General features: G+C 38.5%; 1 protein-coding gene across 1 annotated transcript in view; it reads left to right on the top strand.

The window, feature by feature from the left end:
* tex264b (testis expressed 264, ER-phagy receptor b) overlaps positions 1–18,156 on the top strand; it is a 34,163-nt gene that overhangs the window by 2,311 nt on the left and 13,696 nt on the right. The window contains exon 2 of the mRNA XM_029502372.1: positions 3,391–3,612. Within this exon, the coding sequence (XP_029358232.1) occupies positions 3,391–3,612 (222 nt within the window). The remainder of the gene's footprint in view (positions 1–3,390; positions 3,613–18,156) is intronic.

Below are 18,156 nucleotides of genomic sequence, written 5' to 3' on the forward strand. Positions count from 1 at the left end.
CACATTTTTGAAAGATAGGACACTAACCACTTTAAAGCCACACCACTGGTTCCTACCCACTTGTATGGTCCATTGATGAGTGTGTTGTTATATACTGTGTTAAATTTTGAGTCTTTTAGACCATAGTGCTGCTTCTGATAGTCACTTACATTTCCAGGCGATAGAGGGATGCAAATTTTGAGGAGAGCCATCTCAGTCTTGTTCTTATATTGAGATATATAGTAAACGATATTGTGATATCACGTCTGTCAGCTTGGCTTAACTCTGATATTTGCAGTAAATCTCTGTAGTATGTCTCTGAAGAATTCGCTCTTGAGAGTATTGACTTAAGTGGCACTACTTGTACCTGCCATTGCCTGATCCACAACACCATGAAGGAGTATAACCAGAGTTCAATGACAGACACGTCCCAACTTTGCTTCAAAATCCTTTTGTTATGCTCATCATCCCTTTTTTCCCAAGCCGGCAATTAGTCTAGCTGTGGATCCTAGTTCCTCTGTACAGTCACAGCCAACTCCTGATCTAAGTTAAAATAATTGGTGTAATGATCTCAGCTCATTAGTGTCCGAGCCTCAGGATGCCATTCAGTCCCCGCATCAGGAGCCCCAACGTGTTTTCAGATCGGAGGCTTGGTGTTTGGTACTGGGACACTATTCATTAATAAGTGCAGTGAGAAAGATTTCGGAAGTGTAGCTGACAGAGGATAAGTGTCAGGATGGTGAGATTCGTCCTCTGTTCTCAGTTTTCTCACTTTTACTTCTTTTAATCACTTCCTTTGGAGACACAAAAGACCTCAACATGGACTTGAGTTGCTCCTGAGATGGTTGCTATGGATACATGGCAGGAGCAGCTCTGCTTATTCCTTCAAACGGCCAACACACATTTCTGATCTCCACTCAGAAAGCCTCCTACAGCCCCCGTCTGTGTTTAAAAGCCAGGGCAGAGGGGAGGGAGGTGGGGGTCTGTCCTGGTGTGCCCACTTCACCTCTACCCCGCAGCTTTCTTCTTTTTCTGTTCAGATGAGGGCTGGGTGGATGGATCATGTTGTTGTCTGTCAAACTTGATATTCAAAATAAGCGGTCAGGGTCATGGTTTGTGGCCCCTTGAGCCAAGGATTGTCTGTCTAAATAAAAACCCAGATGACAAGTGGAATACTGTTGAAGTGACACGTGTCTCATTTTAAGGGACCCCATGTTTGGGTCACAATATGATGAAAGCAGAGGGCACAGCAGCTGGGGGGAACAGTCAGGAAGTGGTTATCACTGTGACTCTTAGTCTTTGTTGTGAATGCTGAAATAGTATACTGAATTGTCAAGTGGAAAAAAAATACTAGATATATGCTGTTAAAAGTTGTTTAAAGGGATTCTTCAAGTTCACTTTCAAAACTTTTTTCTTCTTCAGATGAGCTGCCTGTGTAGCGTGATTAAAAGACAGCACAGTTGTTTCTTGATGCAGCCAGAGTGGCAAAATGAAAATTGTGGACAGAGGTTAGTGCTTTTGGCACTGGTTCTTTGTTCTGGACTATCTGCTTGGAGTCCTGTGATGATTAATAAATCCACTTGGCTCAGACTTAACACTGTGAACCCCCCAAAATCCAGTCTGTCCTCATGTGTTAAGTTTCGCAAAACTTGGTTTTAGTCCTCGAAATAACATCAGACGAGCCGCTATATTTAATATGTATCGTCTAATGAAGAGAGTGGTTGATGCGATATCTTGTATATGTTAGCACTGAAAATATCCCTGTTATTTATCTGTAGTGACAAACACCATTAATAATGTGATCATGTTTTTATCAGAATCAGTAATAGTTTTATTGTCAGGTATGTGTAAACATAGTAGGATTTGACTCCAGTGTTTCCTTTTTGGACACATTAGGGTGAAGACACAAATGTATATAAATATATACATTGATATTAGACTACTGGTTATTACTTTTTTATTTGGGGCTTGAGGGCATTTGATGAAGGGAAAACATTTCTCTTTCTGTGAGACCTTATTGAATCTACCTTTTTATAATCTCTAATCAACGGCCAAAGTATTTTTTTACCCTGTTTACTTCAGACTTGGTCCCTTTTAACTCAAATAGCCTACCATGTGGCTATATAACCGACTTTGACTATGTCTGTTTGCTCCGCCATGTTTGATGAAAGTGGAAAGACTCCAGAGTGAAAAAACTATGTACATGTTGATGTCATACATCTTATTTTCTCCAATCAACCGTCCATGATATTGAGTTTACAGTTTATTACACTGATTAATGTTCTATTGATCAACAAAATGTGTATTGCACACGATTGAGATTAAAAGCGAATTATGATAATCAGAATTTACCATAAAGGTTATCAAATCCATCCAATATTTAAGTATACTTGTCCACTGTATTTCTAATGATTAAGTGTGCTGTTCATCTACTGAAACCAAAAAATTCTTATGCCATAAATCGATGCACCCTTTACTTCCTGCTGTGTGTGTTTTGTGTTTGTGTGTTTGGGGGGAAAAAAGAGCTTAGTCTCCAGAGCTAGGTGAAACCACACTTCCACCCATCACTGTCTCTGTCTCTCTGCTGAGGAATAAAGGAGAAAATAGGCATCCTCAAACACCCTGGCTGTGCTTGAAGCACAGCATTGATAGGTTTAGGAACAAATTGGACAACTTCAGCTTATTTATTCCACAAGCCTTCACTGGTGTTCAGCACAGTAGGGGAAAAGTCTTGGATGTCCCAGGAGAATTCATTTGTGAAAAGTATCTCCCTTTTTTTTTTTTTTTTTTTTTTAAATACATTTTTATTTTTATTTTTAATGGGCACCAGGGTGCTCAGACAGGAAGGAGGAGCAATAATTGCTGTGCTGCCAAATGCTCCAATTAGAGCTCCTATTAATGAGCATATCTTCTCTTTAACTTTGGACCCTAGCTGACATCACAGAAGATATCCTTTTTAAGTCATTTTCTTGTTTGTTTCTACTCCAGTGTGTTCCTTCCATTGCTTAGAAAAATTGTCTTACATTGCAGGCCCTTATGTTTGTGAATCATCACTCCTTGGGGACTGGGATTTAGAAATGTTGCAGACAGGTTGTGTGTCTGTGATTTCACCCTTATTTTTAGGGAAAGGAACACATTTCTAGAGTAAATACAATGATCTACAATCATTTCCTGCAATGGCACTAAAGCAACCATGAGGGATTTTTTTTTTTTTTTTAGCACTTTTTTTTTTGTTGTTGTTTTTTGTACATTTATTTGTCTGCTCTATAATATGGAAGTTCCTTAAAATTCCCTATATATATTAAATGATTTTAATCTATCTAACAATCTAACTAACATTTAAACTATCATTCTATCTTGGCTTGTCTATCTTCATTTACCACTTCTTTTCATCCTAACTTTTGTTCTTAGGTGCCTGGACCACAGTGCCGCTATGCAGTTGGCAGTATTCTGAGTGAAGGGGAAGACAAGGCAGATGAGGAGCTTCTAAAGCGCTATGAGACATCTGGCTTTAATGTCTTTTCCTTCCCGGAAGTCACACACGTGGTCACTACCTCATTCCCCCACAGGACTTTTTTCTCTATTCTCTTGAGTGTGAGGAGAGTCTACCCACGGATGGAGCTCTATATCAAGGTATTATGCTTTTAGATTCTATTTTACAGAACCTCTCTGTCACTTGACCTTTTTTTTTTTTTTTGATCTCACAATCAATACAGTTCATGAAATGTACGACTAAAGACAAAAAGAAAAGGTCACCAATAACTAATTTAACTGTTCATTAATTATGACACACAGTGTATGCATCCATATAATAGATGTGTACAACAAGGTACATGCATGCACACACTACAGAAAGGTAGAACTTATTCATAGACAGATATTTCAAAGGATCCATTTATACAAGCCCACGTCTATTAACATGACCTCTGTAAAGTAAATGTAAGAAAAACTCACACATCACTGTGCACCATAGTGAAGCAAGCATTATCTTCACAGCCAACATCTTTAGCACATCACAAAGATATCCAACGGGCCTCTGCGTTCCCACACACGTGTCTTGGCTGCACACTGAGTCAGCACACTCATCACCATTAACCCACTTTTTGTGGGCTTCCACTTTTTGTATTTTGATTCAGGTCCTGACCATTTGCAAAATATTTTCTGTGATATTTTTTTTTTTGTTGTTATTTTTTTTATATTTCCTGTTCGAAATAAGACCAGGAGCCACTGCCTGTATGCTTATTTTTGTGACTACAATGGGAAAAGAAGCGCGTGTGTGTGCATGTGTAAACTGAATCATTGCTGAGTCTGAGGTGAGACTCCTTCAAACATCCATCAATCATCTATACTGCTTATTCCATCAAGGTAGCAGAGGCGGCTGGATCCAATCCCAGCTGACATTGGGTGAGGGTGGGGTACACCTGGGACCGGTCTGACATATAGAAAGTTACTGAGACAAACAGCCACCTACACTCAAATCCTGTCTCCAGGCAGTTTAGAGTCATTAGTTAACCTAAGCATATATGTCTCAGGACTGTGGGAGGAAGCCAGAGTACTTGGAGATAACTCACACAGCCACAGGGAGGACATGGAAACTCCAGACAGAGTGGCCCCCCAGGTCTGGGGTTTGAACCCAGAGTCTTCTTGTGCTAACCATACATCACATCTATATCTGAGTCGTGAGGTGTGTTTTCAGGCTTCACAAAGTTAAAATATAATTTGTGAAAATCTCAACATGCCAAATCTTTTCTCTACACTTTCTTCAGCATCCCCTGGAGGGGAGGTAGCTGTGTGATGGGTTGCTGCAGCAGGAAGAGATTGATGGTTAGAGAAGAGATAAATCTGAAGACAAAAGAGAGGAGAGGGAGAGGGATATTTTAGGTGTTTTTTTTTTTTCCTTTCTTCTTTTCTTTTTTTCCAGACTTGATGATGAATGATCTGACCAAACACTGCTCGAGGGATGCTGGGAAAGTGAGTCATTGTGATGGGCAGATAGTTTTGAAGAAATGGTTTAATTATGAACTGTGCTAAAACAGGTGGCAGCACCACAGGTTGTCTCGATCATTGTGCTTCTGCTGGAGGAATGTGTTTGTGTGTCCTGTCTGGCTGGCTCTACCATCTGCTTGGATGCTGTTAAACCTGGCTCTGCTCCAGTGGCACTTAGCCTGTCAGAAAGGTCAGCTTACACACTCATCAAACTGGGTATCAGTCTCCTTCACCAACAATATTAAATCTTCCTTTGACCTTTGTTTCTACACTTGGTATATATGTTTCACTGTCTTGTTGAAAGTCCCAACACTTGTGGCTGACGCTACAGTTACGGTTTTTGCATGAGTTGGAGTAATACATTGCAAACGTATTTAACTAGCCATAAAATCAACCCACCAACCATGAAATATTTACATTGTGGTGAATCTGTTTTAGGGTGAAAAACCTCCTCATAAAATACAATACAGTCAAAAAAAAAAAAAAACAGTCTAGCTGTTAGTGTGTCTTCTCCTAATGTCTTGTGGGTGGCTATTTATCCTCATCCATTATTTCCCCTCCAGCTATTATTGATATGCAACGACTGGTAAAAAGGAAAAAAAAAAAGCCCTACACATAAATTATTGTGTTCATATTGTGCTTTGGAGGAACCGTCTTAACAGGCAAAATAGAAAAACTGTTTGCCTGTCGGATAAAAAATACTTAAACTTATCTGCACTAAATTAAAATGATAGAAAGGAAAATTGATAGAGACTTGGATTGGAACATGCAATACAATTTAGACAATTATGAAATACAAAATGGGAGATGTGTTTCCAAGTCATTTGGTTGCATGCGGAGGTTCAGGAAATCCATTTCATTTAAAATCAAAGTTACATGAGTTAGATCACTGATTGTAACTCACAGGTTTAACGTTGATGCAGGTGCAGCTGTTTCTCTTCTGACTCTACGTTATATTCACAAAGGCCAGTGATATTTCACTGTGGTATTTTGTTATTAAAAGAGGAGGCATATAGTTATTTACATGCCGCTGTGAGTTTCAATTATAAGTTTAACAGGGATGCCTCTCTTGGCTCTTTAAGCACACTCTCCAATATTTGAGTTAATTTTGTTCAAATTTGGTTCATGCTTGCAACAACTAATACCTTCTAACATCCTGTAGTTTGATTCATTTGCAGTCTTGACCCAGATTGCAAATTTATCAGGTGTTGCCTCAGAAGCTGGTCCCTCATACGGCAGAGAATCAAATTCGAATAACATAAATGAATACATTTGAATGAGGAACTTTCATGGAGTGAAAGTAAATGCAATCAAGCAAATGTCAACCATCAAACTGAATAGACCAACTGTCCATTTTGAAATTGCTAGGGCCTTTGAAACAGCAACATTTATTATTATACACCACAGGTAATCGTTCACATTTAATTTTCCATTGTCACTTTTTTAACCAGCGTACGATGACACATGATTGACACTATATGGAACCAAAAGAAAAATACAAAATTCTTGTACCTGCAGAAGAAAATGCATAAAAGAAAAAACATTTGAACCAGTGGAATTTCTTATAACATTGAATCATCATAACCCTTGGAAAGCTTTCCTATGTAACTGCTAAACTTGAAGAGGTTGTAAGCAGGAAGTTTAGTTGGAACATTAAGTTGAAACACTGAAAGTAAATACATTGTCATTCAAAGTTGAAATGTATGTGAAAAAGAATTTAATGTAAAACTCAAAAACTGCTGAACATTTAAAGCATTCAGAGGTTTTTATTTTTATTTTTTAATCTATGTATAGCACATTGATTGAAAGCACCTACAAATACATTTCACGTCATTATCACTAAAGAGTCACATTTCAGATTTACATGGGAGGTAAATGCCCAGTGCTCAATACAAATCTTCCTACAAATTACAAAACACTACAGCATTTGACTTTATTATAATGTATTGGTATATGTAATTCAGAAACAATATTCAAAAGGAAATGTGACTCACGTTTAACAGAATCAGCCAGTTCCCGCCGGCTTTCTTTCTGTGAATAAAGCATGCTGTTGATGGCTGACACTTGAAATCTCCCAAGTGGTGAGACCTTTTTAAACAACCTCATCAGCATTTAGCATGCCTGACTTGTCATGCCACAATGATTTCTGTCTGTCAGACACTTTGAGTTGCTGCCCCATGGCCGCACTTGATATTTGCCTAGTCAGACCATCGATTGGCCCCAGTGTTTTTCTTCTGTGCCTTGGCTTTTTAGTGCCGGGCTACATCAGAGACACCTTGGCATCTTGAGAGTTGACTTGAGCATGATGGCCAAGCCTTCAGACTGGATTGGGGACTGGGCTAGGAGGATAATATTGCTGACATTCACACAGATCTAAAGGTTTGCGAAAGGCAGATGATGGAACATTTGTTTGCTTGAGGGCACCAAAATTTCTTGCCAACACAGAGGTTCTGGGCTGAATACAAAGCAAGTTTTCCTTTGTTCCTGGGAAATGGCCGTTTTTAGCAACTGACGCACATGCTGAAGCGATGATGAAGTCCTCCTCAGCATGATGGAAAATTAAACCATCTTCGGTGCAGAGGGTGCTGCATCTCACAGTTCTGTTAGTATTTTGTTTATATGAGAGTGATGCAAAGCAGAGCACAGATGCTGGTCCGCAGGGCCTGTTAAAAACGCAGACATTTAACTAACTGTGATGTACAACCAGAAAGGTCAGAAAAGGTTGAGGGTTTGGACATGGTTGTGAACATGGTGTCATATGCTGAAAGACCTGGAAGGGAAGCCTGGCTTGATTTTAACTGTAATTCTAGGGATTTATGAGTCTCTGATTGCATTCAAACATTATTTATTCTGACTGGTACGCTGGAAAAAAAAAAGCACTGGCATAACACAATTCAATTGTGGACATCGGTTGCACACAACTTGTTTGCTTTGGCAGTGATAAGTGATAGCCTTGTATCAGATCAATACAAATTATTAATTTTTAAGTAACAGACACATTGTGTAGATACAAAATGATTACATTATGGTAAAATAAAACTCTTTAATCACTTAATTTTAGCACGATTTGAATTTTGAATAAAAGAAGGTGCTCACCCAAGAACTTGAGCCACAGATGACAAGAATGAGATAAAGAATAAGAATGTCTTGACTTAATCTGAAACAGCACAGAGAAAATCACATTATGCTTTCAAAATTTTCACTTTTAATGGAATTTAAGCATACAAATGTTATGCACAGAGAGGACTGGATTTAGAAAGTTGCACATAAAAAATTTTGGCATTACCTCCTCCTCCAAATATTAAAAGCTTAAAACCGACAATTAATGAAATAACAACAGGAAAGCTTGAATGAAGTTTGATGCATTAGTGGTGTCTGCTCCATATTTTTACCTCAGAGATAGACACTGAAGTCGGTCTAACAATTAAATAGCACTGAATTACCACACTCATTATCTTAAACTTCTCCTAACTTTTCATAAAGCTTTACACAGTAAATAATTACACATCAGCTGCTTTTAAAATAGTTTAAGATATCCATACTGGCCAAGCTGGGCAGTGGTGGGCACCAGGCGGTGTTGTCTTCTGCTTCCAATAATGCAATGCATTGCGCCTAATGAGTGAAGTTGATGCATGAATGTGATTGAATGGTGGTTGAATGAAATTTAATGCACATCATGTTGAATCAATGTGATACTATTATATTTTTTCAGAACATGATGCAGTTGCATTGAAGTTGCAAACAATGATTTAAGTCGGAAGAACCCTTTATGGTGCAGATTTGTGTAAAACTTCAACTGTACTCCAATATAGAAAAGTTGTGCATAGATTTTTGTTTTCTTTTTCTATGTCTGTCTCAGTTATTGACATTAATGAGCTTCAGACATCAAACCATGTGGTTGGGATGATTTATTACCAAACTGTATCAAATAGTATTTATTCTGTCCAAAACATGACTATGGTTCATGAGTTGCTGTTTTTTAAGGTGTCTGTTCTGCACATGTCTTCTGTGTGTACAAGGCCTTGTTTCACAGTTTTTATTTTAACCTACATCAAGTTTAATTTTCAAATAAACTGCACATTCACAATGGACTATATTAAAATGCAGGCTTGCAAACTCAAGCTTCAAAAATAGAATCCATTTAACTATTTTCACAGCAGTAGACAGCAGTTTACCCAGTTTATATATTTGGGTGAGGGTTAGTGGAGCTTGATAAGTGTTCAAGTCAATAAACCATATGGTTAAGAAGAAGGTTTCAAAATGGCTTATTACTTTTACATTTTAGAGCCAGAGCTATGAAAATGTGGAAACCTCTGCTGATAAAAATCAAGGGTAACACTTTGTTGCAAATTGTTGAAAAACAAACCAACACATGAATCTTCTTGGGAGGGGAAGCAGTTAATGAATTGCGTGAATGAGTAAGTAAATTCATACGTAGTTAAATCTGTTTTGTTGCTTATGACAAGTAACAGAACAAAGATGACAGAAATGCAAAGTGGATTTGAAAATTATTCAATGTTTATACATCAAAAAATCTTTCGGGAAGAATTTTCTTTTTTTCCCGACAGGGTTTTCCCTGGGTTTGTGAAATCCCTGACAGGATATAAACACCTACACACACACACCTGCACGTGGCTACAGTGAATATTATTACTGCTACATCAGGAAAGCTTACAGACACTCTGTGCAGTACAATGAACAACATATTAAGTGTTCTGTAGAAGTATTGTAGTTTAAAGAGAAGGCATCAGTGCTTAAAATGTTTACAACTGGGAACAATGCAATGCTTAAAAAATACAGAGGCGACAGGAAGGAGATATGCATCCCGGTGATGAGTGAGAGAAGAGTTTGCGGCAGCAGCAGATAGTTGAGAAACTAACACACCACAACTGAACAGGACCAACACCCACAAAAGTGTAATGGAATCAGACTGTGTTCTTCTCATTCATGAGTAGGAAGCGAAACTTCCTTGTTTACACGATTTTCATATATAGTTGCAATGAAACAAGCCTCGATACATCACATCTGCGAAACGCTTATTTAAAAAAAATATTTCACACAAGCTTTATAGTTTCAATGTTACAGGAAACGCTTGTAAATGTGTAAATGCAAAGTGTAAACACAAATTATTTGTTGTTGGATGTAAAACCGCTCTCTTCTGCTCATTGCCAATATGCAGTTTAGTTTTGATCAAATTTTGTTTCAAAATTCTTTCCTCACAAACAATATGCACCATTTGGTGTTTTTTGATGGTGTGAAAATAAGAGCAATTGCTTAATTTGTATCTCAGCAGGTGCAGTTTTCTCTGATAATCAGTATCTCTTGTATGTGAATTTGATTTTAACCATTTAATTATACTGATGTACAAATCACTTCACCTCTTATCAAGAATATTGCATCATGACCCAGTGAGTTTAGTCTGCGCACATAAAGCTCAGTAGAGTTTGTCTGTCAAATGTTCAAACATGACTTCCATCCTCCAGCAGCTGGGAATCTACAGTTGGTGTTAAATGTCACTTCTACATATGATTGATCTGATTTAAACTTTATTCTCCGTTGCACTGTCGCTCTGAATCAAGATCAGGCAGAAGGGTGTGATTACAATTTAAGAACGGTGGTTATTTTTAGATAAGGGACAAACTGTTTTGTGCCGATGGCTATCTTCTCAATCTCTCAGATTGTGAATATCAAGCAAAGATTTAAGATATGTTCTGTATTACTTGTAGTCTGTGATTGTGGTTGGTTATACTATCTCCCTGGCTTGTCTTACTACACTGTCTACTACAGTATAGTGACTTTTAGCTAGCAACTGAGCCGTTTTATTATTGCTATTTACCTTTAACCCCTCAGGAAAGAGCAAGTGAAATGTATATTTTTAAGGATTATATGGAAAACTTGATGAATAAAAAAAAAAACAAAACAGAAATGCCGTCAAAAACAACCTGAAAATACTGTGAAATCAACCTGCAGTGTGGAAACTGCTGCTGACATATTTGTGATTGGACCATTTACTGTGCAACATCTGAAAGTCTCTCCCAAATTGTTGAAGTTGTTGCTCTGCTTGGCTTATTTTAAGACTCTTTATGAGCATCTGGTCAGTTTGTCTGTGATATGTGTTCTCCAGTAAAGAGGAGAATACATGCACTCATTCCCTCGTGTCAGCTAAAATCTTCTAACAATGCAGTCATGTATTTTGCTGGGATAGATGTGCAATTTAACTGAAATTACTACAATATCCTCTTGAGGGATTTTCTGAAAAGCAATCCAACAGGCAATCATAAACCGTTCAAGTACAAGTCCAACCACAGGGTGGGGGCACCTAACCAAGGTGCAAAGGGATTAGACCTCACTGAGCAAAGTTAAGGACTTGGGAAAGATTAAAAAAAAAAATAGAGGCTTAGGACTTAACTGCTTTATTCAGCTGAATAAAGACTCTCAAACAGTCCTTGTTCATATGTTAGGCCTGAATAAGTCTGTGTAAAGATTGCTGTCGCTTGAGTGAGACCTGGATTGTTCGAAGCATCAGCAACTACTGTCACTCATTATGCCCTTGCTCCCTTTAAACCACTTTTGCCCCCTCTGGGCATTGAAATAAAATGTAGATTATAAAGGGCTGTAGAGATACTATGTTCCATCATCCCCTCTTCTCAGTGAAGTAACAGGACTCTGAGATATGTCTGAAAGGTTTGTTCTACTACAACGGCAATCAAGATAACCAGGTGGCAAAGCCCAAGTGAGGTAAAAAAAATAGCGTTAATGTGAGAGTTTCATTGGATGTGATTTAAAAATAGGAAGAGACGTGATTGGTACGTTGGAATCGACGGAGGTGGTCTGTGGAGGCCTCTGATGGAGTGGTGTTACAGATTACTGTCATTAGCACCCTTGCTACAGGAAGCAGTCAAGTATCACTATCCTGTGTCCTGCTGAGTGGTAGAATTGCCTCTTTATTCACACATTTAAGAGAAAACCTAAGAGGAGAGCTGTTATGGTGCCAGCAAACGACACTTTTATTCAAAAGGTCACTTTTTCCGTGCTGTAAAAATTCTTTATGAAGACCTCCATCAGTCTTCCGCATTAATTATCAACCGTAGACGTCTGTAATAAATACAGAATGATCAAATTTTGATCTTTAGTTTGTTTTTATGCATCCATTTTGAGCCCAGTGCTGTAAACAAGCAGTTTTAATCAGCAGGGATACTGTTTTAATACCTGAAGTTAAAGTTTTACAGCGCAGTCCAATATTTAAATTTCTGCTGTTTTCTTTGTTCTGGAAAAATGCAGTGTCCTTTGGAATAAGAGGGTTTTGGCCGGGGGTCACGTTGTCTGTTACAGGGTTACACTCCCTGACTTGCAGCACCAGAATACTTGGTGTATATTCCATTTGAAGTCATCTTAACGTTCTGCAGCCCGAGTCGGCAGTGTTCCTGCAGCATTTAGCACCATTTGTACATTTTGGTGCTCAATTTTTTTTTTTTTTTTTAAAGTTCACAGAGAATATCAACTGACAGATTTGATATTTTTCTGTGTCTTGTCTCTGCTATTGTAAGTGTGTGTGCAAGAGAAGTTTGCTTTATGTCTTTTTCATATTCACTGAATGTATGTGGACAGTAATTTCAGCTCGGAACTCGCCTGAGCAAACATGACCGCAATGACCCTGAAATTACAGCTTGAAGGGTAAAAAGTAAATTCTGTATTCCTATCAGCACTTTTTCTACAGAATCACTGAAGGTCCTGTGTATATAAAGGATGCGCAGTATGTGCAGCTAGACAGGCACACAATGTCCTCTTCGGTGTGCAAGCCATGGAAAACCTGAAGTTGTTTAAAGTTAATGGTTATACCTATAAATGCATATTTCAAATGAAAATTTGCAAAACTAGCCATCTCCTTTTGTATAAGGACAAAAGATTTGAATTTCCTGATGCAGTTCCCCTAAAGGGATGACATGCATTAAGTCCTGCTTACCTCCTAAATCCATACTCATTCATTCATTCATTCATTTATTCATCTATTCATCTTCTACCGCTTATCCGTTTCTGGGTCGCAGGAGCCAATCCCAGCTCGCACTGTGTGAGGGTGGGTACGTCCTGAATAGGTTGCCAGTCCATCACAGGGCCGACAGACAGACAAGCAACCACTCACACTCAGATCTACGGACAATACAGAGTCACCAATCAACCTAAATCCACATATACAGTATAACTGTTTCTGCCTACTTGTGCTTGTCTGGTAGACCTCCAGAGACCAAGTAAAACAAAGTTGTTCAACCTTCAGCAGCAACACAGACCCCAAAGACAAGAAAATGAAAAAGAATTCTACCACTTTCCAATAGTAAATATTGTATAATATACTGTACACAGCATGATGCTGACTTAAGTCATAGTTTTTCCACAAATGTTGCTTTGACAAGATAATGATGGCAAATTAGTTTCTCATGGAAACATCAATGTAATGTATTTTACATTATACTGCTAACTACTTTAAATGAAAAATAAAATACCACATGCAAGTAGAGGCATGCACATAAATACAGCTATTATTAATATATGTGAGTGTTTAGTTCTTAAACTTAGAATTTACTTTTGGAAATAAATGTAAACATTTATTTTCCTTAAAATATTGCTTATGTGAATTGTTTCATGTTATTTTTTTTTATCAGTTGCTACCTATGTATAGCCAGATGTTGAGCAGTGTGTTCTGTCAGTGGTATATTTTGATTGTGACGTGATTTTGATTGATTGTGTGATATTTTGTTGAAATTTTGACAGTTACTTAGAAGTGTTGGGTTTGTGTTGTAGTTTTTGTTGCTCAACAGGAAATGGTAAATTACAGTTGATACATCTAGAAAACAAGCTTGTTTGCAGATTCTTAGTCCAGTAAAGTGGGAGGGAGCACTTATCTCCCACTTTCTTCCATCAGCCGTCCTCTTCACTGCTGATGGTGGTATTCAGTTCCTTTTGTCTTTATCCTCAAGAGACTAGGGGCCATGCTGTTGGCGTCCATCTCAGTACTCAGCGATCATTTGTTGGCTGTTGTACTCTGAAGGGAAAAAAAAGAAAAAGAAATCATCTGTTCCTTTTTCTCTAACTGTAGGCAGGAGGACTTCACTCTTTAAAATTTTCACTTTGTCTTATCCATGCTCTTTCTGTGCTACAATAACTCTTGAGAGTCAATGTCACTCTGAACTTTACTATTTTACCCAGTTTCTAATGCCTAAAAATCTGAATATCTATGGCTTATTCCCTTGAGTGTCTTCCATGACATTTTATTTTCACTCTGTGCACAAGCTCTGTAGCAGATATCTAGCCTGTAGCGATAAAGCCTACCTAAGAACCACTCACATCTATTGTTTAATCTGAAAAATGTATTAATTCATAAATATTTGGCACAAAAAAAACCTAAAAGGATTTTTGAATATTGATTGATTGATCATTATCTCAACCCAAGTTATACATTGCTTATGTTTATGTTCTTTGTGACATTTACATCACTTGGGTATTCCGCCACCCACTCAGCTTGTTGCATGGCTATTCATTTCTGCCCATATTACTGCAGCACACCGAGCCCAGCGTGGTTTGCATTTCATATGTAAAATGACAAAGTTCTTTGGAAACCTTGACAGGTTTCCTGATCTTTTCTGTAGAGAAACTGCTGCTTTCCTCCAACCACACAATGTTGGTTGAACAAAACAAGCTAGGTGGAGGCATTATCTCTCTTGTTCCAGTGTCCATGTTGTTTAAATAGCAAATACACTTTTGCTAATCTGAGCATCCATGGACATGTAAGTCTTAAAGTGGTAGGCAGTGCAGGTCATTTTTCTCTCCCTCCCTGTTTCCTGTCAGCCTCTCTGTCACTTACTGGTTGAAATAAAAGCATAAAAAGCCCAAATAAATAAATAAAATCTGGTGTAAAAGTGTTGTACGATACAATATGATACACTTTATTGTCCTCTTGGGAAAACTTGCATTGGACTCCAGTGCTGACACATTTAGCTGCCTACACAGGCAAAAAAAGCACAAACGAGCAGTAAAAACACTGCATAAATACAAATGAAGAGCAAAGCACCAAAGAACCTTTTCAGAACCCATACAACCTTAAGACCTCAAGAAGTATTATTTAAGATTTTATTTGAGGTAGGCAATTTTTTCAAATAATTCACGAGTCTGCAATGGTGGGACTGTATATCACCGACGAAATGGTAAGAGCTCATACTCGGGGTGAAGGATGTGCAGTGGATCAGATAAAACTCTCTGGACTTGTGTGAGCAAAGACTACTCATAGATACATTATAGGGAGAGCTTTTCAGTCTTCCCCATGACCTTCAAGGGAGACAGTAACAAACAGAAATTTAGATTTCAATTGAGCAAAGAGATTGCCATAGCATGAAGTACGTGAGATTGCTTTTGTTGTGTAAAATAAAGTCTGGTCTGGGCCAGATGTGACTCTGGAAATATGGTTTTTCTATGTAATGAGTCTCTCAAAAAATGTCAAAAACGACGTTCAAAAAGAATCAGGAGATCTTCATGGTCTGATCTGATGATGGTCCTTTCTGCTCGTCCTTTTATTACCGTAAAACATCCTGCCCATTTTGTCTGAACAAGGTAACTTTTGCCCACCTATTTAAAAAAACGACAAAAAACACATGCATACATACACAAATAAATATATATATATATCCCCAGAACCAACTACCAAATTATGTATGGCCAACCCCTTTGAAACCTTACCCCACCCCATTAGGCTGCTCTTATCCCCTACATAAAGAAAATGATTGTGACAGTTCCTTGATGTCATGTAACCTCTGTCTGAACTTCCTTGGTTGTCAGGAGCTAACTCAGCTTTTCTGGTCTTCCCTCTCTTATCTTGGGGAGGGGCACCGCAGCATTTCTTCAAACCCAGTTGCATTCTCAGAGTGACCCCATCCTCACATAGTGTATCGTGCAGAACAGTTTAAACACACTGAGTAAATTCTGTAAAAAGTCTCCTAACTTAACTCAGTGAGCAAACTCTGTAACGTGAACATAACGTATAGTATCTGCAATTATTTTATTTATAGATTGTATTAATCATACAATCATTATCAAAATTAAAACATGTCTTTATTTTTGTTGTTGGCACATTGCTGTTGAAAATCAAATGCCACCAGCCACCAACTAAAACCTGGTTTTAAGTCGGCCAATTATTCATGTTTTTGTTTTTTAAAGTCACATTATGAAGAGAATTGCCCAATAATAGTGCACTACTGTACTATACTCTACAAAAAATTCCCAATGTCAATATATGTTTTCCTTTTGTCTTTCCCTTGTCCAAGATTGAAAACACCACAGTCAAATTCCTCGTATGGTTACACACACCTGGCAATAAAATCTGATTCTAATTCTATCATCACAGGCCAGTTCCATTTCCTCCAATAAAGTTTCCTTGGCGTGGGGCTGTCGGTCATAGACCTTCCACCACCACACAGAGTCTCCTCTATAGGATTCAGGAAGGGGCTGTAAGGTGGAAGGAAAACCTTGATGAAGCGCTGGTTGTTGGTGAACCACTCACATATTATGACAGCACAGTGAAAGCTCGCATTGTCCCAAACTATGACATATACAGGATGCACTGCTAGCTGATGGTGGAGAACCCCCCAGTTACTTCAGGCTGCACAAAGGGTGACATTGCCACCGCACTGTCAAGGGACTTCCACAATAGCACGTTGACCAATTAAGTTCCTGTCTCTCTGCCTCTGTTTTAAAAACTCTTATAGAAATAGAAGTGCAAGCATGCATTACACTATAGTTTACAGTGCTGTAAAAGTAGCAACTGCAACTACGACCCAACAGTAACAGCTGACCTATAAGGACAGATTTGTACTGGAAGCATCAGTGCTGAATGTGTGAGTAAGGTGCACTTACTGGCACATACTGATCACATCTTAGATCTTTGACTCTTTCAGAGTTGTGCTCAAAGGGTACTCTGTACGCTTGTTTCATGCCAACTCTGTTGCATTGGAGGGCACAGTCAGTAGTTGACAGAGACACACTGTTGATTCCATCGAAGTTGACACTGTCTTCAATCACTCTGCTTTCGCAGAGTCAGATGGGCCTATTTTGAAGGACCATGTCAACAATGAGTGCTTCTTGTTGCTGGGAGAAAGGAGCATTCCTTCCTCCCTCATTTGGTCGCATTTCAATTCTACAAAGGGAGAAAATGCAATAACAAACACATACAGCCAGTAAAAACAGTATTTAATGAACATTACAGTACTGACAGTACTGTGTTCTGAATGTCAAATGTTGCACAACAAGAAACAATTGCCCTGATGATGCTGGCCACAAAGAATCTGCTCAAATTGGGTTGGACTCTGTGTTGTGCTTCTCTCATTGTCATCCCATGAACAAGGATATGGTGTCTTCTTCGGCCCCTTCCTCCTCGTCCACCATCTCTCACACAAATTCTTCCTCCTCCACTTCTTAGTGTTTCTTTCCATAGTAGGTGGATGCAGATGTGCCACCTGTGCACTCCGAACTGACTTTCATCCTATACAGTTGGTCCGATCAAATCATTAGAAGCCAGTGTTCAGTTTTGAGTTGTAGTGTGTAAAAGATGACAGCTGTGTTGGAGTTGTGTTCACATTTTGCTGCCAGTGTTTACAATTTTGCAACACAAGTGTATCACAGTGTGAAATGTGTTTAGTGACTGAGAGTCTCTTTAAGGTTTGGCAAAAAAAGAGCAGATGAGTTTTGCAAATTGAGTCTAAGTACCTGAGCAGTGTTTAAAGTTTGGCCAAAAGAGTGTTTGATTTGAAAAATTAGTTTAGGCCACTGAGAATTTGGCTCAGAGAATGGGATTTACTGTTTTAGCAATTATAAAAAACTGTAATAGGCAGGCACACAACTGGTATATTCTGTAATCTACCTGTTCCATACACGCAGGCGGTGGCAGAGTATTTCACCTAGAATAAATTTCCCCCCTGCAGATATGCTTTGTACCAGTTTCAATGTTAGCCAAACCGCCACAAACAGAATAATTCTGTATCAAACACTGTGTAATGATAATGGCTTTACTCCAAGCTGCAAATTGGCTCGGCTTTTTAAACTGAATGGAAGATGGCCCTCTGATTGGTTTATTGCACTTTTCACACAAAATTCACCCATGATAAATCGAGAGTACTCTGTACGACCATTTTGAACCACTCATCTGGTGCT

The sequence above is a fragment of the Echeneis naucrates genome, chromosome 5, assembly GCF_900963305.1.
Source record: "Echeneis naucrates chromosome 5, fEcheNa1.1, whole genome shotgun sequence".
Classification (NCBI taxonomy): Eukaryota; Metazoa; Chordata; class Actinopteri; order Carangiformes; family Echeneidae; genus Echeneis; species Echeneis naucrates.